Genomic DNA, 21048 nt, shown 5'->3' on the forward strand with positions numbered 1-21048 from the left:
GTCCCGTGTATAACTTACGGTCATCTATCTATCTATCTATCTATCTATCTATCTATCTATCTATCTATCTATCTATCTATCTATCTATCTATCTATCTATCTATCTATCTATCTATCTATCTATCTATCTATCTATCTATCTATCTATCTATCTATCTATCTATCTATCTATCTATCTATCTATCTTGATACCAGCCCTGTGGTAGCACCGTGGCTATATGGCGTATATAGCGCTGCCGGGCTTGAGGTCGCGGGTTCGATTCCTCCCCCACGGCTGCATTTACATTGCACCAAGTGTGTGCACGTTTCATAACAGTCACGCTATGACACACGTACACAGTGGTGCACACACATATTGATCTTATGTGCGTGCATGGTGCGTACACGTTTTGTGCCCACACAGGCACGGTACGATTCACAGACACAGTGTCGCCGCGCGCGCACCGTGTAGGTACACGCGTGCACAGTCCGGATGGAATGAAGCGCAACATGAACACTTTAGCAACTGGTATGCAACGAGTGCTCGATATACCGATGCCATTTCGCTTCGAATCAGGCCACTAAATGTGATGTTGACACCTTGTGAAAGCGTGTACGAGCAAACATTACCGCCTATGCAATATTAATAATTGTTGGGGTTCTTACGTCCATGCAAAACCCCGATATGATTATGAGAGACGCCGTAGTGGAGAGCTCCGGAAATTTCGACCACCTGTAGTCCTTTAATGTGCATCTGAACCTAAGCACACGGGCCTTTCCCCTCCACCGAAATGCGGCCGCCACTGCCAGGATTCGATATACCACAACCTATAGTGTACTAGAAATTATTCTAGTACACTATACCACAACCTTCGGGTCAGCACTCGAGCACCATAACCAGTAGACCACCGTGGCGGGGAATTACTTCAACGTGACACGACCTGCAGGCAACGGAAACCAGCATGTAAGAGTTGCAGCTTGGGCAATTAAGTTGGTATGGATCCACTAAAATAGTGCAACGCTCTTCGTCTCTGTTTGTCTTGTCCCATTTCATATTCTTGAATGGGCTGTTAACCCTGCCCGGTGGAAACTAAAGTGCGTTCACTTAGAGTTAGCCCTCAACTGATGCGTTTTCGATTCACTGTACATTGGTACCCACTTGTCCACTTCTCATTAAATTCACCCTCTTTCTCCCTCTCTTTGGTACACACGTACGCGTGCACGGACGCGTATACTAACATTGAATCACGCACATGCAGACGTGTGCGCTACATAGCGCGGTAATGCTGGCAGCGCATCGCCCGAGTTTTTCGCGCGCGGGCGCAGGTCTTTTCGTACGTCGACGTCCTGAGGAACGGGCCTGGTGCACCTCACCCTCACTCTCGGGCGAAAAGCCGGCAGCCGCGAGCATTGCCGCGGCCCCAACGAGCTGTTGGCCGTCGCGGACGGCGGCCATTAAAAGGAGCGGGCTTCCAAGGCGGCGGCAGCAGCAGCAGCCTTCGGAGCCCCGCGCGTGATTTATGAGGCGCTCGGGCTCATTAGCTGCGCCCGGCGATCGCCCGAGAAGGAGGGAGGCCAGTCACGATGTCCGGCGTGCCGGCCAGCTCAGGACTCGGCCGCCGCGCTGCATCCAAGCGATGCCTCGGCAGCAAGTGGCGCACTTCCTACGGCGGCGCAGTGCAGGCATGTCTAGCTCGAAGCGGTTAATAGTTGTGTAACAATGAGCCCCCCATTCCCCTCCCCTCCTGCCTGGTTTCGCGTTCCAGAGCTGCGCGCGTCACGTTATAAACACGTATACACTGCTAGAGGCATCCTCCTTCCCGATGCGCCGACGTTATGTATCGGCTTTATGGAGTCTCGGATTCCTCGTACGCACGAACGCGCTCCACCATGGTGCCGGAGTGCGTTTCGGCTTACAAATGGCAGGGTATAGTACTGCTGTGTAGCAGAATCGGACTTTCGCATTCACGTTGTTGATGATCGTTTAAGCGCGTGAACAGGGACTAAAACGTTAAGGTCTGCAGCACGAGGGAGTCTTGAACTGTTACAACCAAGGAAATGATCCGTGTAGTTAGGGCTACTGTATAGTTCCTGTTTCTTGGAAATTCAGCGAGCAGCCCGTCATCTTTCGTACGACACGACGAAGCACTCCGCCTCGTGGACAAGATGAATAAGTTAGCCCCCCAACACATCACACACCCCACCCCCTGCAAAATATACAAACACCCTTATGATGTAAAGTACAGATATCGCTGTGGATCTCTGAGGCCATATATGCGATGTTGCTCTCAGTGGAAGGTGTGTGTAACTGAGCCTCGCTTCTCCGGGGCTCTGTAAGACGTGTGCGCTTTGGTATGCGTTGACATTGTTTCTGTGCCATAAGCTCGGGGCCACGAAGCTACGACTCATGGGTCATCGACTAGGGCGCCTCTGGCGTACCCACTGCAAAGGTCGCTGTTAAGGTTACGTGCTTGAGAGATAGTGCCAAAAGAATGCTTACAGCTTTGTCGCGAAAGGCGTATGACATACCACGTACACTGCAAAATGCGCAGAAGCCAGAGCGCTGAGAATGCCGAGTTTCATTAGCCGAGCACCGCAATTATACACAAGCATGGGTCGCATGGTTGAACACACGTGCGAAGTTCGTTTATTCTTAGGCGATTGTTGCCTGCCTTTTTTCACTGTAGGTTCTTATTTTCTTGCTGCTAATTGTACCATCTTTACAACAGTGTTAAATCACCTGCACGCGCTCCACATAACACAGTCTAGAGGCTGCTGTAAGAAGGAGGAGAAGAAGCGCATCCATCACAGCGCAACGCAAAAGCAAAACAATACAAAAAAATATGCCGTTTCAGACTCTGCCGTTTCAGGCAAAACGTTGACCTCATCTCTGCGTAGTAATTCATTATCCCGCTAACGTTCTCGCGAGCTCTCGTTGGGACGCGTGAGACGACGGCGTGTAAATGGCGTGCCGAGCTGCCAACTCTGAGACGGATGAGGGGGTTCTATTCCCCCCCCCCCTCTCCATTCCCCCGCCTTCCTTGCTTGCTCGCGACGTCCAACTTGTTTTCACCCGGCGTTCAAGAACGCGGGCGTGTCGAATTCAAGGCGCTGCCGCCGCCATGGACCGCCGCCTCAGAAATCGGTCGGCCGGGGATCGTCCCAGAAGCAGCGCACGCGCGTTTAGTAACACGTACGGCCCCGAAGTGTACGTACAGCTTCGTTTCCGGATCGTGTAGGAAGGAACCACCTGCTTCCGCCCGGCATCGGCGTCGAGAGAATGGTTCGACGATGCCTGTCCACGTTTAGCTCACACCGTCGAACGCCGCCTTGAAGAGCCCCGAAACAAACCCTGAAAATTCAAAGAACGAGCGCGTTATTAAGGCGAAAGCCTTATAGATAGATGTCTCACCGAACCCGAAAATTGACCGTTGGCGTCCACGCCGTTGGGTACATGTCAACACGAATGATGCGAAACATCATCCCCATGTAATGACGTCATCATATTGCGTCGTCTTAATGTCACAGATCGACCGAATAAGTGACGCCGCCATGACGTCATCATGGCGTCACATGGCGACGTCATCAGGCGACATTGTCGCTTGCTCAAACTTGGGCCGATCACAGAGGCAGTGAAAAACCAGGTAAGGTGCAGAAAGCTTGCAATGCCTCGGATCCTGGAGGCGGCGCAAAACCACGTTAGGTGTAAAGCTTTAAGGGGGGCGCGGGGGAGGATCAATACATTTAGTGAGAAGAAAAGGAAGAAGATAAGTTTCGCCTTCGAGTCGTCTTAGGCGAATGCGTAAGGGACCCTGTGAGATTTTTTTCTCCTGGCGTGTCCTGTCTTTCCGGCACGATTCGTGACGCCAGCAGTCTGTTCACGTGACGTCACGAGGAAACAAGCTCTCGATTGGTCCATATACGAAGGCTATCAGTTGTGAATTGTCTCCTACACCCTGCTTTGCTATGCAGTGGCACGCCCTTTCTGCCTTCTCTCGCATGACCATCGCGCGCGATAAACTGATCTCACTTCGTTTTGCGCGTTTTCGACCACGCCAGCGAAGGTAGCAGCAGCGCGTAGCCAAAAAAGCGCGAAATCCTGATAGGCTCAACACTAGTGCTTACATTGTCCACGTGATTTACGAAGAAAAAAGTCACAGTTTCGCCGCAAGGGCGAAGCAATTAATGCGATAGCAAGAAAAGCGGCCCGTGATGGACGCGCTGCTACGCTGCAGAAACGCAACTACCGCGCGAGCAGACAGCGGAAGGGCAAGGTTCTCCCTGCGCAAATATTAGAAGAAGCGAGCGAGCTGGCTGACGAATTTTAAATGCGCCCGTTGCGCTCCTCGCGCCATCTCGCTGGTAATGAAGAAACGCTTTTAAGCGCCTGCCGTCTCGGAGTCCTACCAGCGGTAAAGGGTGTGTATATAACGCTCGCCGTTAGCTACCTGACGGATCTGCGCTTTGTGGAGTTGTGGTTAGCACCACGCGTTGCGGACCGAGAGGTCGCTGGTTCAATTCCGCGCTTCGGAAGCATTTTTCTGAATTATTTTTCTTTGGGACACGGCGGCGACGGCAAAAACCAGCCGAGACTGTCCATATAATTGCTATCGCAATAATAAGTGGCGTGGATGAGATAGCACCTTCAAGAAGGCTAGTGAAGGCGGGAAAGGAACCACTCTCTCGTCTTTGAACTCGGAGTGGCTTAGGGGCTCCTAAAAAAAGAAAAAAAAGGAAGCGACGACTTCCAAGAGAAGCGCCAACAGTCGAATTCACAAATCGACAGGTAGTCTAAAACGTTTTTCTTTCTTTCTTTCTTTCTTTCTTTCTTTCTTTCTTTCTTTCTTTCTTTCTTTCTTTCTTTCTTCTTTCTTTCTTTCTTTCTTTCTTTCTTCCTTTCTTTCTTTTATTATTGTGCTTTTTTTTACAAGAGGGCGCGCAGAGGAAGAAGGGTTGTTGTTTCGGCTTCGAGGCCCACGCACGTGGAGCACGTGCCGGACTGCAACTGCAAGTTGCGTGTGCTCGATCTTACTTGACTCCTCTTCGTGGTCGCACGGTGTTTTCGAATCACCTGCGGCAATGCGGGGCATGATCGCAGGTGAGACTAACAAACAACTGCGCATACAGCATTCGCTAAAACGCCCGTTTTCTTGCTTTTTTCATCCAATACGCGACAAACAAGAAAAAAATCGAGAGAGACGCCCACCGCAAAGTGCCACTGTTTACGGCGTCACGCACTGGGGCTATATACAGCATACGTGCGACCCGCGGGACAGGAGACGAATTGACGCGTGATCGTCACGTTCGCTTTTGATGACCTCCCCACCTTCTTCAAAAACGTGCTTTGATCTGCTGTCTATATAATACAATCGGTGACTCTATAGTTCCATCACAGATAGGCCACGCTTGAAAAGAAAGGTATATCACTACAAGAGACGAATTGATGTGTTGGGGGGGGGGGGGTCACGGGGGCGGGAGTGACGGAGAAACACGCACGGAAAAGGCGTTTAGTCGATGTCGTGCACTAGTCCGACCGTGTTGCCGTTTGCAGCTGCTGACGCTGCTGGCGCTTCACGCGCATGCATGCACTCATTTTCGATGCATACGGCTTCAGTGCGAGCCGCGGCTGTTTGCTCGGCACACTGGGCATGCCATTTACAGCGGTATCGATGTCCTCATGCAGCAACAACAGCCTCGCACGCGGCCAGCGCTAGAAAAAGGCGTTGCTCTTCTCTTTATTTCTTTTGATGCATGTCCGCGATGCCCTTCTATAGTGCCGCTGTACACATTTCGTGTGTGCCATGCAGAGTATTTCGGTCGCCGGCCACGGCTGGCAACAGCTGCAGGCCAGAGACGACGCCGCCGTTTTCTGCTGATGCAGTCGTGCTTCATCCACCAGTGTGTTATCGAACAACATGCCAGAGCTTCATTCTGCGTTCCCTGTCTATATGTACGCGTGTGTTACAAGGCGTCCCTGCACTGACACGCTCATCGCTCGTCGCGAGAAGCCAATCGATTCGGTGGTCCCGGCACGGCTGTCGCGCCCGTGCAACGCGCTCGCTTCTCGCCTCTTCTTCCTCACCTCCACCCACCTGGCCCAACACCAGCGCTGTTTCGAACGTCGCGTCACGACCCGGTACGTACGCCGCCGTGACGAACGGTGTCGCGCGCCGGACGGGCGACTAGCATACTCCATATTGGAGTGTGTATACGCAGTGCTCTGATTTACGCGGGAACTCCGCGAGCCCGCACCCTGGGAGAGCGAGCGCTTGTATCGATTCGGCGGCCTGAGCAGATAACGATCGTCGAAAAACGCAGACCAATGTGTTCCAAGTTCTCGCATGTTTGTAGCGCGGTCTGATGATTCTCGACAACATCTCATGCATCTGGTCTTTCTTTCTTTCTTTCTTTCTTTCTTTCTTTCTTTCTTGCTCGTGCGTCGAAAGTAACCGTATTCCCTCTGTCTTGCATGTAATTTCTTCCTCGCGACTCATTGATTTGGCGATTGTTTCTTGCTCATCATTATTGCCTGTTTTTGGTTTATTTCCGATGTACTGATCCCCTCTCAGCTCAAGCTGAATGACTGCACCCCCGCTCCCCCCTCAACTTTTGTCGGGAAGACCAGGGTCGTCCATTATCCTCCCCGGGCGGTTTATCTGATCGGTTGCCAAGATGGACACTTCGATTAACACTTTCCAGATCAGACAAGCTTCGCGCCTCTCTCTCTCGCTCGCGCGCTCTATACGCTTTGCATATGGTGGCGAGCCGTGCAGATCGAGTGTGCACTGGCTCGGATCACAATCGTCAATGGGCAGTGGTGCGCACGTTTGTCATATACGGTGTCCCAGATAACGTTAGACAGTGTGCTACATGTTTCGTATTAAAGCGAAGTTTTATATGGCTAGGCGAAAGGGGAAAATCCGGCGCTTCGACGTACGCAAAAAACTATCATAATCGTGAACGGGTCTGTTCACGATGATGATAGTTATTGATGAGAGGAAGCGACTGAGAAGAAAAAGAAGATGGCTTTCGACTTCGACCGAGTCGTCTTAAGTGTTAGGTGACATCTTAGACGTGTCGCTGATACCATTGTTGCCATCTTGGTTGATGTGGAAGGCCTCTAAAATTTCCTTCGCGATGGAGTTTTTATTTCCTCAGATGATTTCTATATCTGAGAAGCGTAGTTAAATATGTACCGGTGATTGCGCGGCAGTTTTCAAGTACCTGCAGGCTGCAGCATCCGAGCCGTGTACGGCAACACAGCATATTTTAGGCTTGAGTGGTCAACCCGTGTCACTTGGGCGCACCGTACGTGTATACATGATAACTGGCGAAAGCCTTAAATGTCTGTTGCAAAGTTATGTGAAGCCCCCCCCCCCCCCCCCAAAAAAAAAAAAGAAAAGTACGGGAGCAGGCGTGTGCGGGGTTCTCCACTACACTCTGAGAAAAAAAGAGTATTTTGACTCCTTTCGGGGTGTCTTGACTTGCTACGTATATGACTCTTTTTAAAGAGGCACGTAACTCTCTTGTGGGTCACACGACTCTCCGAAGAGAGTATATGTAATGATCTCCAAAGAGAGTTGACGTGCATCTTTAAAGAGAGTCATGTGCGTGTTAAGTCAAGACTCCCCGAAAGGAGTCAAAATACTCTTTTTTTTTTCTTAGAGTGTAGGCGGGTCATATTTCACCGCACAAACGTTCGTACGTGTTTACGTGCGGGTCGCACGTAAACACGTACGAAAGGCTACCGCTCCACTGAAACTTTCTGCATGTCACTTGGTCTTGCCCTGCCTCCGTTATCGGCCCGCCTTTGACCGATCCATGATGTCAATAAATGACGTCATGATGACATCACAAATATTGGTGATCTACAAACCTCATCATGACGTCACATGATGACGCCATGCAACGTCTTTGCGCCGTTCGCGTCAGCAGCGCGCAGTGGGGTCGTGAAGGGTGTGACGCGGGCTCCACACCGGTCCTGCGACGATGGCCCTGTCGTGCATGCACGGTTTAGACGGGGGGAGACGCACGAGTTGCGTCCAGGCTAGGCCCAATTTGGCTGGCTGTGTGTTCTTGCCCTGCTGTCGCGTGTCGAAAACTCCATTGCACGGGTCGCCGCGTGGGCTCCGAGCTTCATTCCACGGCGCTATGGGTCCAAATAGGCTTTCGCCTTTACATTCTTAAAAAAACGTTTTAAGCATCCCTCGTAATATTGTCATTCGTTCATTTATTCAATCATTTTTATCGCTATCAGTGCTGTGCTTTGTTTTGGTTGAACGTGCCCTCTGCTTTGTCAGGAATTCGTATAGACTGCATTTAAACGCCACCATCCTTGACATTTTCATTGTGTTCCAGTCGTTTGGTTAAGTAATTAAATGAAAACCGAATTTGTTTCTTGCAGTGCTTTTTTTGTTTTGTAGCTTATGTGTAAAGCTACTTGAAGAGGCACCAGAATTCTGCAATATAACCAGGTCGAGCATGGAGGCTCTTCAAGATGACTTGAGCTAGGTGTGCCCTTATACATGGCTCCATCGTTGCGATGCGCGATGAGTGTACTTCATTCTTTGGTTACTTCCCTCCCATAGTACAGTACATATGTTACTGTAAAGCGTCTACCATTTTTCTAAAAACACAACTGTACAGTGCCGGCGAGCACGTGTTCGTATGGTCTTCCGACGGAAAACCTCACAGGGTCCCGTATGCGTTCACCTAAGGCCACTCGAAGGCGAAAGCCATCTTCTTCTACTTCTAACTCTATGTACTGATCCTACTCTGGCTCCCCCCACCACCCCCGAAAACTTTCTGCACCTAACGTGGTTTCGCACTGCCTTCAGTATCGGTGTCATTGCAAGCTTTGGGACTTACAGCCCCTATTGTTATTAATGTGACATTAATCGATATTGCCATTCCTATCCTGAACCTGTTCCAGCCGCTTTCTGCAACGCAGCACGATGGTGTCCGACGATGATGATTATCGTATTTACTCGCGTACTGTTATCGGCGAGATGGTACTGTGGACACCCACGTATCGTTGAGAAGATTATCAAGGGGAATCCAATTGTAGGATTCCACTCATTACATTACGACAAATACGCAGAAACGTTTTTACCTGACAAGCACTGAAACAATTTCAATAAAATTTGTTTCATTCAACAGAGAAATTTGAAATACACCGCGACGTCGGAAACCATGCATAGTTCCACTTCCTCGATCATTTCCGTAGCAAGTGCCGAAGACCGCTAGGTTAAGATGAACGAGACGGATGAAATAATTACCGGTGTCACACGGGCATTTTTGATCGCGATCAGGGCCGATCCTAATTAGTCTTGATCCGGATTAGGCGCTGCTACGTGGTCATTTATAATCGCGATCAGACGTGATCGGCATTATTACGATCGCGATTTGCGCATAGAGAACTAGCTCCAAGATCGCGATTCGACATACACGTCTGCGCCAAAACTAGATCCGGATTAGTTTGGGTCGTGTAGCAACGACCATCGTAGATCGCGATCAAGTGATCCAATCCGGATCGGCCCTGATCGCGATAAAACGTGCACGTGTGACACCGGTATAGCAATGCTTACAAATCTGGGTAACTTATCTGCCCCAGAAATACTCACCTCATCCTGCGGTCGTCCTCTTCTTATGCAAGTGCATATACACAGACTTGTGTGGGCTCTTGGATCCCTTGTGTTGCGTGGCCATTCTATACCCTCTAGACTGTGCTTGCGGCGCTGGTGTTCCAAAGAGATACATTCTTTGTATACACTTGTGTTTCATATACTGCTTTCGAGTATTTTCTTTTTTAATGCTTGTCTTCATGTCTCTCTTACATCCCCATTCTCTTTATTGTTCTAAGATGGTGTTTACTAAATAAAAAATTCAACCAGCTCCAGTTCGCGGACACCGATGAAACAGCGAAGCTAGTGGCGTTCCCTTCGTCAGGCTAACGCATTTCTATGTTTTGCAAGTCTTTCAGATATGTTGTGTCACTGCTCTTTATTAAACACCCTTTTTTAAGCTTTGAGGTGGTAGTATAGCCACCACCTTTTATAACCACACAGTATCACGTGACAGCGGTGTGACTGTCGTAACGCGCACGTCATTTGTTGGGCTATCACTGTTGCCTTCTTCCTTTTTGGTGGAAGTTGTGTGTAATGAGATTTACCCAATTTCTGGGGCGCATAGGCGTTTATGATCATGATAATTTTCTGAGAGGCCGCACAGATTCCTGTGGCGCATACCCGTTTGTTGCGCTAACTGTTGCCTTCATTTTTAGTGGACCAGGTGGTGAGTAGTGGGATTTACCAAATGTCTGTGGCGAGTACCCGTTTATGATGCCCACAAGCGTTACCACGGATCCCGGACATGAAAGGCTCAACCAAGAACCGCTTCACTGTTAAAAAAAAAAGAAAAGGCCAAACTTGCACTTCTTTTAGCGTCGTATAGGCGCTGCTACCTCAGTGTGAGTCTGTGACGTCACAGATCTCGGGGCATTCCCTCTTATTTGGGCAGTTGTAGTGAAGTATATGTTATCCATACTCCAAGTTCAATCTTTGTCTCTTTAAGAGTGCAACGCAACCTATATTCGCCGATAAAAACATTAGCAGCATGGGGCCATCAAAATTTGTGACGTCACAGCAAATAGGAGGGATTGGAAATCAAAGGTGGCGTCACCAGTTCGCTTTATATTTTTAGCACCTTTTGCAACGCGACATTTACCTGGTGGTAAACCCACTTCACCTTTCACATCTCTTATCTCTTTCTTATGACTTCGTGAAACCGATAAAAATGCCTTGTTTTTTTTAGTTTTTGTGGAGGTGTAACTTACTAAATACACTGCCAAACTAATTAAGCACCCTAGTTTCCCAATTAACGTCACCTTAGTACCTTATCAAACAAAAAGTAATGACAAGACACCGATCACACGTTTCGTTTCTTTTAGCACCTGATCTTGTTTATTTCCAGTCATGAGGTGCAGCCGGACTGCAGTGACTCAGCACACGAGTCTTTCATATGCGTCCACGTCATTGTGAAATATGTACATGTAATCTTTCGCTCACACACGCACACTTGCAGCAAGAAAAATACAACACAAGAAAACATGCTCACAGTATTTTTTTTTTACCCCAGTCATTCAATGGCTTCTCGATCGACCACTGGCCTTCAGCGGCCGCAAAAGAAGGCAGAGAAACAAACAGACTTAAATAACTACACCTCTAACGTCATGACCTATAACAAATCTTTGAACACAAGAGTTTGAAGGCGGCTCCCCTAGTGGATTAACCGCATTTATGCGTATTTCAATAACACTTTTCGTTCGCACTGTCTCGTGCTATACATGATCACTTCTGAAAGCAAAGATGGTAAGATACGGATACACAGTGATGATCATATTACGCACTCATCTTTTTTTCAATCACGGCATATGCGTTTCTTATTGTTCTGAAGCAACATTAAGGGCCACATAATCAAAAACTCGAATGGCCTGAATTTGTGCTGCGACGACACAGATGTATCCACAATTTATCTCTGATGAGAATTTCTAACAGGCTTGTTTTAAGGAGTCGTGGTATTCGTGTAAGCTTTTGTCATCATAATTTCTTGCTTGTCCCTTTGTACATCATTTAAGTGCTAAAGGATGCGACCCTTGGTGCATCTCTGCTAATATTAATTGATTCAAGCCTTCAGTAAGGCTTGCTGGCACCTCTAGACGTCAGATCTTTCTTATTACACATAATTATCAGATAGCGAGCTCAATTTTGCAACCAGAAGAGGTAAATGCCGCCTGTAAGTCCTTCGAGCATTTATTTCCGAATACTCCGTTAGACAAGTCATCGCAAAACGCTGGTCCGTAGGTACGTGTTACCAGAGAACTGGGTAGTGACGTTCCTACGGGGATAACAGCAACGTCAGCAACGACGGGATAATTGCACTCAACAACGACCACATCAATCAAGAACGCAGGGTGGTCGGGCTGCTTAAGAGATCAAGTAGAACGTCACAGCCGAAGGTGCACTTCACACCGATAAAACCTTTCATTTTCTTTTTCTTTCGTTTTTGTCACACACAGCCGGTCTCTTTCAAGTCGCATTTTTACACACGTCCGTTCGTACTAGATGAAACAAAATATACGCATAACCAAATAACTGCGAACTAGCTTCGGACGCCTTTCACACGATAAAAAGAAAAGTTTGATGTAAGAACGTACACAAGACAAAAACCTCTGTGTCAGCTCGACAAACTCTACAGTGTCCTCCTTCGCAGAGAAGGGATTTTGACTGCGGTCCAAAGGGGGTCACAGTGTGTGCCGTTCTGTACTCGGCCAAAGGTGCCGGTGCGGTGGCCCGACAAGGACTTGGCTCGCTATGACAACTAAGCCAAAGTGTGCGCGAGTGTGTGTGTACACGTGAGGTGGTACGCGCCCCAGACGCGACAGATCAGGGGCTTGCCTTTGCCTCGACGTTGAGAACAGCAACAACCGACTTGCCTTAAAACTGTGCCATGTGCGTCTTACGAAGGACATCCTCGCGTGTCTTTCTTTCAAGGGTAGGCATACAGCGCCACCTGGCCGGACGTGAGAAACGTGCCCGCCCTTGACGTCGCCTTCAAGATCGGCTACACACACTCGCAATCCCGGAGGCCATACCATGAACATCCCGCTCTTAAACATGAGTGAAAGGCGCTTCGGAGCGAGCGCTGACAGGGAAACGCATACGAACAACGGCTTAGTGGAGCCGTGTAGACCTGGTCGGGCTCGTTTCTGCGTTATTTGAAATACTGTAAACCGTAGGTGTTATTTTCAGCGCAGGACAATCGCACTCCGGACACAGATCCTAGATAACCTTCGGGCCTGCACTTCCCATGATACTGCATTACGTGAGAAAGCCCACACTCTATGCTTTTTTAAAGCAGGGCATCGGTTAGGCTTGCGAGTTTGTTATCCCAAGTTGTGGGTGGTGTAGGTACTTCGAGATGACGTCAAATCACGTGGTGCGCAGGTGTGACAGTTACTCAGGCTGTGTTGACTCTGGAAGTGCGCGACGAGTGCGCAATTACAAGCATAATGCACGACGAATGGGACTCCGCGAAACAGATCGAGAGGACGGCTGATTGCTTTCAAAATGTACTCAAAGCGCGTGTGTTTCACGAGAGTTGTCTAATAACATGCTAAACAAGATATATAGCACTTTCCATGACGACAATATCAGCGATGTGTGACGTCTATGTAAGCAATACTCATTTTCATGAAACGAGGTTGCAAGATGTCAACGGGAAAAGTTACAACGTATATGCGTGAAACTGTCCGCGCTCGCACCGAACAAGGCCACACTCATTTAGTGGTCAAAGTTGAAACTTCGGTGATAGCAATCTCCAGGTAGACGCTAGGCGCGAAGAAGTGCAGGGCAAACGAAAACTGCGATGCGTGGGCTGCGCTCAAGGAGGTTTAAAAAAAATTCTGGAGTGGAAGCTCTCGAAACGCCTTGCCAGCGAAAGTGAAGCCAGCTTTTGCCCACCAAAGAGCTCGGAAACATGTGCTTTTCTGGTGGTGCCTACTTGGAGATCAAATGGCTTTGATCTGTTAGTGTAAATGCTACGTTAATTACAAAATAAAAGATCGTTGTTGCCGACAAAAGTAACCCGTCGAGAGGAGTATTGACGATTGATGTCCAATAGAATTTGCCATGACTTTGAGGCTTACTTGCGAAAACTAGTAACACAAAGACACGCTTGCAGCAGTACCTGACCCGTAAAAGTTGCCATATTAAACTTCTCTGGCGTGCGTGGAAAACGCTCGCTTTCCTTCGCCGAACGGCGATGGTTTATCGTGCCCCTAGTAAGATGGCGGGCGCAGCCGCCATCTTTTGGTGGGTATGGCTTCACTATTGCGCAATAATCGCCACTCCAGCAATTCTTTTTTAACCTCCTTGGCTGCGCTCGAGAAACTTCGGCGACTCTCCTCCTCTCTGGAGAGTGGTCCCTCCGCACAGATCGCCAATTCACCGTGCACTCAAAACGCCAGGAAAGCACACCCCACGCAAAATGCGAGGTGGCTGCCGGTGGCACCGCGGCTGCTGGCAAGCACACTCATGAGCAGCTGAGCGTCGCCACGTTAGTCCTAAGCAGCTGCGCAAGCTCGCTGCTATGTGTGTCCACACTTCAACAGTTCCACACTCACGCAGCGTCACACCACCCGGCGCGCAGAGTTCGGGCGGAAGGCACACACATAAAACACGCGCGCGCACGCGCGCCGTAATGTATAGCAGCAGTACGTACTTTGTGATGAAAGATAGATTAGATTATATATACTATAGCTCTCTCTGTTTCTTTTGTTTCCGTGTGCTTCCACGACGTCCGGGTCGGTCTGTCGAGTCTCTCAATCCTCCGTGTACTGTTTTCGTCTTCGTTATGTACAGGGGTGTCGCGACGAGTCACGATAGAGCGTTCGTTTTTCACGCATTGGGAGGAGGAGGGTGCGATGATGACTGCGTCGCCTCACGGCGGTGAGTTCTTGCACTCGAAGCACGTGACCGCACTGGGGGAGATGCTGCAGCTGCTGCTGCCTTCTTCTGCGTCCCGACAAGGCGGGTACCGTTGCAGCTGCTGCTAGGCCATCGCACCCACCATACTGTTGGACGCGGCCAGGCTGAGGCCCGCGGTGGACGGACCGAGGCCGAGACTGGACAGGCCCGTGGCCGTGGTCATGTGCATGGGCGGCGAGGTGACGAACGTGCCTCCCATGGAGATGGGCATGTTCATGTTGCCCTGGTGCATGTAGTGGTTCATGGTCATGGACATGGACGAGGCGAACTGGTGGCCCGTCGGCGAGAAGCTGGAGAAACCTTTGTCCAAGGGCTTGATGCAGTCTGGCAGCGCCATGGCCAGGCTGCCGGCGCCTCCTTTCTTCTTCTTGCTCTTGGATGAGAGCTTGCGGTTCCGCGTCTGGATACCTTCCTTCTTCATCGTCAGCGGCCGGTTCACCTGCGTTATAAGAGTAGGACGACGTTGAGCACAGCACCGTCGAAAGAAAGAAGAAACGGGCATCATTCACAGCAAGAACAACAAAAAGATTTTTAAAATTTTACTGACTGTATAGTGTTTCTTAACACATGGTCCTGATATTGCAAAGGAGGTCTATGGAATCCCGCAGAGTCAAGGAAGTGTTATGAAAGGGATAATTGACAGCCACCTGATTGTAGCCGAAGCCACTAGGAAGTCCATACGAATTTCTCAGAAAGAAAGGCTTCTGGTTGAAGGAAAAACTAAGATTTTCATTTTGAGAAAACCGTATGGCTTTCCTTATGGCTTCGGCTGCAACCAAGTAGCTGTCAATAATCCCTTTCATGGTCCCGATGATCATCTTCTAACCGTCTCAATAAAAGCTGTTATACCAGCTTCAAGCGTCCGCATATGGTACCGCTCCCAAGCGATAAACAAACAGTGAATGCTGATTAGCCAGGGGATGTGGCAAGAAACGGCCCATTGAGCCTGGGATGGCTGATGGCCAACATAAAATATGAGGAATCCTTGTCCTTGCAAGCAGACGACAATTATTTATAAGAGCGGGCTGGAATATGACATCATGACAGACAAGTGCCAATGATTTCACCGGACATGCAAACAATATAATGAATTCTGTTTGCAGTACATCGTCCCAATTACCAGACCATTTAACTGCTGATCTCACCTCATTGGCCGGGACATTTCGTCACAAAAAGCAGACGAACAGAAGAGAGGTACGTTGAAAACATGTCGAACGTCAGTCGCTAAACATGCTATACTGAGGTACAGAAGACTCGCACAGCAGTCTTCAGTGGGCGGTCGTGAACCGTGTGAATTCAGGCGGAACAGGGACGTTCCGGTAGGTAAGTTCTGCAATGCGGTCGGTGCACTTGTTAAGTTAGTCTTAAAAATAGTACCCTGTATCAAGAACCACGCCTGTAGTAACGTACGAAAAAAAAAAAAACGATATCTAGTTTTCTCAACCGCTAAATGTTGACAGTCCGACCCCCCCCCCCCCCTCCCCCCGGCCTACTCTCCGGAAAGTCTCGGCCTATGAATTCAAGGCCGCACCGGCCACGGTGCGGAGAGAAGCAGCCAATTTACGATCGAGTCCGGTCGGCGTCATCGCCGACCGTCCGCTTTTGCTGCGTGGAAAATCGCACGGACCGCAGAGCGTTATATGTGTATACGTATTTGTGAACGACCGCGCTACTAGCTGCGCTCGGCTCCGGGCACAGAGATATACCCATGGGAACGGATGCTCAGTGGGGGAGAGAGGCAGCGTGGGGCTGAAGTCAAGCTAGCCCTCGCAGAACAGAATCACGGCGGCCGCTTTCGGTGGGACAGGACAACCAACCCGCGCTACTGTGGCCCTACGATGCGGCGCTGGCTTTGCAGCGTGAATGTGAGAAACCCTGTCGCAAACTGGAAGCTGTGCCGGCGCCAAGCAAAAGCACCCCCGAAAGAACAAACAATTCCCACAGTAAAAGGAGAAAGAAAGGAGTTTGCCGTTTCTCCTTTGAGCGGAACGTGGAGCCACATTGTCTCTACGTCTCGCGACTATTTTCACTCGTCGGAACTGAGGTACGCTTCAGTGTCGCAGAATGCCATTTGGTGGTAGGAGGGGGGACGGGTGGGGAGGAGAAGGCTTCAGCATGGCAAAACGCCATGCGGGGGGGGGGGGGGGGGAGAGAAGTGGAAAGAGAGGGAGGAAGCGTCGCCGGTGCTGAATTTCAATAAGGGGCAGCGGCCCTTTTTGCGTAAGCCGCCGCCGCCGCCGAAAGAAGCCCCGCGCCCCATTTGTTACACAGACCGATGATCCGCATGACTTGCCCTGGGACAATTTTCTGAACGTTTGCTTTGGAGAACGATCTTTATTATGCTGCTTACGAAGGGTATTATTGAGAATCGCTATGCTTCAGTGGCCGGCTCAGGAATTTTATTTATTTTTGTTTCGTAATGGTCTCTCATACATACATGGGGGGGGGGGGGGGGAGGTGTCGGTTCGTTGTGGGAGAAAGACCCTTCTTTTACGGAAGACCACCCACAGAAGTCTTGCGCGCCACCGATCTCGCCGAATTACCAGTAACCGATGAACAGGACACAACAACAACAAAACAAAAAAAAAGAAAGGGGGGCATTATAGCGGCCTTGTGAAAGTGAAAACCTGAGGTCATCTTTGTTGGAATTTGTGCTGGTGTGATGATGTAAGCGTGCGACACCATTAGCGAAGTACACAAAGAAAGGAATTACGTCTGTGTAGCATTCGGATGCACGCGAATATGAACACATCTTTACAAAAGCGCATACGGTTTAGTAAAAATTAGTACAACGACTGAAATCGGTTCACAAAAGGCCAGTGGGGTGAAGGAGAAAGTACTGACGTCATCGTGTGCGGCTTAGTTATCAGCGTAGATTGTAACACAAATTGGAAGATTAAATAAAGCAACTATAATTATCCCGAAGGACAGATATAGACCGATAGAAAGCTGAGAAAGGATGTAGAGTTTCGGTTCAACTAGGTCGTGCGAAGGAGCTGCGCGTAGAACAGAATTAAACCAAATTCGTTACATTTTATATATATATATATATATATAGCACATCACTTTTCCAAAAGTTTAAATTGCAGGTACCTGTCTACAAAGCAAGGTTTCTTTAGCAGTCAATGCGGAATCGGAATATTCGCTCTCATTATGCAACAAGGAACTGCTTATTATTTCCTGAAAGAGCTCTTTGTTACGTGACATGGAAACAAGACTAAGAAGAATATACACGGTATATGTAGGTGTGCGACTTCGGAAAACTTGGCAGCGTGCCTCTTCCGTATTGTTTTCGTTCATCACAGGCAGATGGCGCGAGCGTTCCACGGATCTTTCCGCAGCTAGTATGGTATTGCACCAGAGCATTTTTCGCAACAAAAGTGGAATCGCCTCTCCCGTCGTTTTGCCGGTGCTGCGGCATATGCGGAAAAGTGCGCTTTTTTCATTGTTTCTCAACAGCGCCACACAAGGTGTACGTAGCTTCTGCGGAAACTTTTGCAAAACAACCCCTGTCTTTCCTTGCCTCTCTGTCTGAAGCCGTACTTATGAAAGGCTGTTTACCCTATACATGCAGCGTGCGCGCCTTTATTGCCGCTTCTTGGGATAACTGGCGGAGTTAGGTTTCTTTCTGAATCGCATGCAGAAAGCTCCCTTTAAGCCTGGCGCTGCTCGAGCGATTGTGAGTCGACAAGTTCGTCGGAGCTGCCTACCGCAATTATCCATGCCACTAACACGCGCTGCTGCTAACTTCAATTAGGCACTTTGACCGTTTCTTTCTTTCTTTCTCTTTCTTTCTTTCTTTCTTTCTATCTATCTATCTATCTATCTATCTATCTATCTATCTATCTATCTATCTATCTATCTATCTATCTATCTATCTATCTATCTATCTATCTATCTATCTATCTATCTATCTATCTATCTATCTATCTATCTATCTATCTATCTATCTATCTATCTATCTATCTATCTATCTATCTATCTCATTATCCGCTGGCTGCTCATTACATGCCGTGGCTATGGGAAGTGTCGCCAGGTGTCTATACTGGGAATTTAACCTACACGCGTGTCCCTTGTTTAAGTGCTTCCGTACGGAAACCGAAGCGGGTCGCATGTCATCAAAAAGCGCACATAGGGACGAGGCGAGCCCCGTCTCAAAGATATTTCCTCCCGTCCACTGCGCTACTGTGTACGACGCAGCGAAAAACAATAACCAAACAAGGCGACAGCCATTACGACCTCAGCATATGCACCTCAGCATATACGACCTCAGCAGGTTCTCGGAAAAAAGAAGGTCGGCGCGCATTCCTACGCCGTCGCCCTGCAGCAGCCACGACGACGGGTCCGATGAGATGGCGCCATTTCGCGGTCGCCGTCGCGGGGCCGCGCGGTACCGACCGTCCGTCGGTTCGCGCTACCGTATTGCTCTCAGTGCAAGCGCGCTATACACAATGCTCGCCATTGTTTCAGGTATGTTATACATGGTGGCGCCATCGAGCCGCGTTCGGTGTTGTTAGCCCCCGCAGAACCGGTGCGTGCGTGTGTGTACGTATACAGACAGGCTCGAAGTGCGCACAAGTCCGCGCCACTGTGTTTCCAGCTCGATCACGGGGGCGTGGTCGCTGAAGAGTGCAGACAGAACGGTATACATACAAGTTGGATGACGCTGGAGTAGGCAGGGGGAGCACGAGGGGGGGGGGGGGGAGGCTAGAAGAGGAGTCAGCGCGCTGTGGAGGAAACACTGGAATAAGGGGGACGCGAAGCTGCATGCAACTCTAAGTTGCACTCCCCCCCTCCCCCCCCCCCCCCCAACTGTTTAACACCACACAATCGCGTACACGACCCTAAATTGCGTCCGCTTTGTGGCATGCGTATATAACAAGAGTCGTTTGCCGCGAAGAAAACAAGGCGTACTCGCTCATTTATGATGATCCACGCTGTACATCTACACCCCCCCCCCCCGTTTTCCCCTGGCTCCTGTGGCTTCGAGGGTCCTAAAGTAACCTGCACCCCCCCCCCCCAACCCCCCCACCCCTCATCCAATTCCTTCCTTTCTGTGTGTAGGTCGCGCGGAAAAAACAATCGCCAGTATTGTCGCGTGTAACAGAAAGAAACCTTAGAGCTTATGTGTGTCAAAATGGCGGGAACAATGGAGCTCTACTGTATCTGTGCGGGCAGCAAAGGCCGAGCGTACACGTACGTATATGCCAAAGCTCGGCGACTATATGATGATCGAAATGTTTCTGCTGTGACGCGCCCAATGTTTTGGGAGCGACCCCGAGACGCTGCCTGAGGCTTTAACCTATATATAACGTTGTCGTGGTATTCAGTATTCGTGGGCATGTAGGAAGCTGTCTGCTCGACTTCCTTGAAGTGCCTCGGAAGTGAGGCTGTCGTCTACACTGCCATGAGTAAAAAGAATGAAAGAAAAAAATATGGTGCGGTTTCGCGTCAAATAAGAGTATGCGGCTCTGATAATTATATATCAGTTGAAAAGACTTAGACACTAATAAATGTGACATTTAGGTCAGTTGGGAACTGTTCGTTTCGAAAGCGATGCGTCTCACTAAATGTAAGACAAGGTAGACAACTTAACGACTAATAGAAATTGAACGAACAGAATGTCGCTGTTATAACAGCGGACAGCGAACATGAGCCAACAGCTGCAATCATTTAGCGGATGATGAAGGTTGAAGCCAACATCAGTCACCATTAAGCCAGTATTTGCCAATAGTTAGCCGACAACAGCGACCAACTTAAGCCGATATTAGCCAGTGTTAACCAGTGCTAATCGTGTGCGCGTAAAAATGGCGTTTGAATTCGGTCGTAAATAATCATCGTTCACATCAGCGCGATCATACCGGACGACGTATCTTACGGGATGTTTGGGAAAAAGAGATTGTCTCCAACTGCCGAAGTTTGTCCTCTATAATACAACTCACATTTATACCTACATTATAGCGTTTGTCTGTTTCTCGAAATTTACATATCGGTGAAGCCACTACAGTAGCAGCAATGTGCTACAGGAGAAGCTACTGTAACGGCCCTCAATGGGCAACAATGTTCTACAAGTGAAACCACTGCGACAAGAATAGACGATGTAACAAAAAAAATAATGCTAAAAAAAAAAGAAACAGCCGCTTCTGAGGTTTCGCTTGCATGTACTCTATAGAATGAATTACAGGCTACCGGAGCCGGCCGTCAAACATTTATTCAATGTCAGTCTCGGATGTGAGAAAAACGTCCCGGCGTGCAAAGCGTCATTAGAGACAACGCCGCAGGCGTCTGTACCCTGTTTTAGGCGGTTTGCGGGAGGTGCGAGTTTTTGGCGGGGAGCCTGTAGCAAGATGGGTCTGTTATTTTCGCGAGCCCCGAAATTAAAATAAGGTAGAAGTCCCGTTCAGAGAAACAAAATACATGAAACAAAGCGTGAAGCACCCACCCTCCCCTCCTCTAGAAAAAAAATATGTAATAAAGGACACGATAGCGCCATAGAAACAAAAGCGCTTGCATGCTTCGTTCG

The 21048-nt window shown here is 49.1% G+C and overlaps 1 protein-coding gene and 1 long non-coding RNA gene across 5 annotated transcripts in view; one reads left to right on the forward strand and one right to left on the reverse strand.

Moving 5' to 3' along the window:
- LOC119396294 (uncharacterized) overlaps positions 1–21048 on the forward strand; it is a 258725-nt gene that overhangs the window by 128585 nt on the left and 109092 nt on the right. The window lies entirely within an intron of this gene.
- Positions 13948–21048, reverse strand: part of LOC119396293 (transcription factor GATA-3) — a 257931-nt gene continuing 250830 nt past the window's right edge. For 3 of the 4 annotated variants that reach the window (XM_037663444.2, XM_049417032.1, XM_037663443.2), the window contains exon 6: positions 14029–14964. In XM_037663444.2, coding sequence (XP_037519372.1) covers positions 14590–14964 — 375 coding nt within the window. In that variant the 3' untranslated portion in view covers positions 14029–14589. Of the gene's footprint in view, positions 14965–21048 lie in introns of all 4 variants that reach the window. The other variant, XM_037663445.2, reaches the window with a different exon arrangement.

This window comes from Rhipicephalus sanguineus, chromosome 6, assembly GCF_013339695.2.
Source record: "Rhipicephalus sanguineus isolate Rsan-2018 chromosome 6, BIME_Rsan_1.4, whole genome shotgun sequence".
In the NCBI taxonomy this organism is placed as follows: Eukaryota; Metazoa; Arthropoda; class Arachnida; order Ixodida; family Ixodidae; genus Rhipicephalus; species Rhipicephalus sanguineus.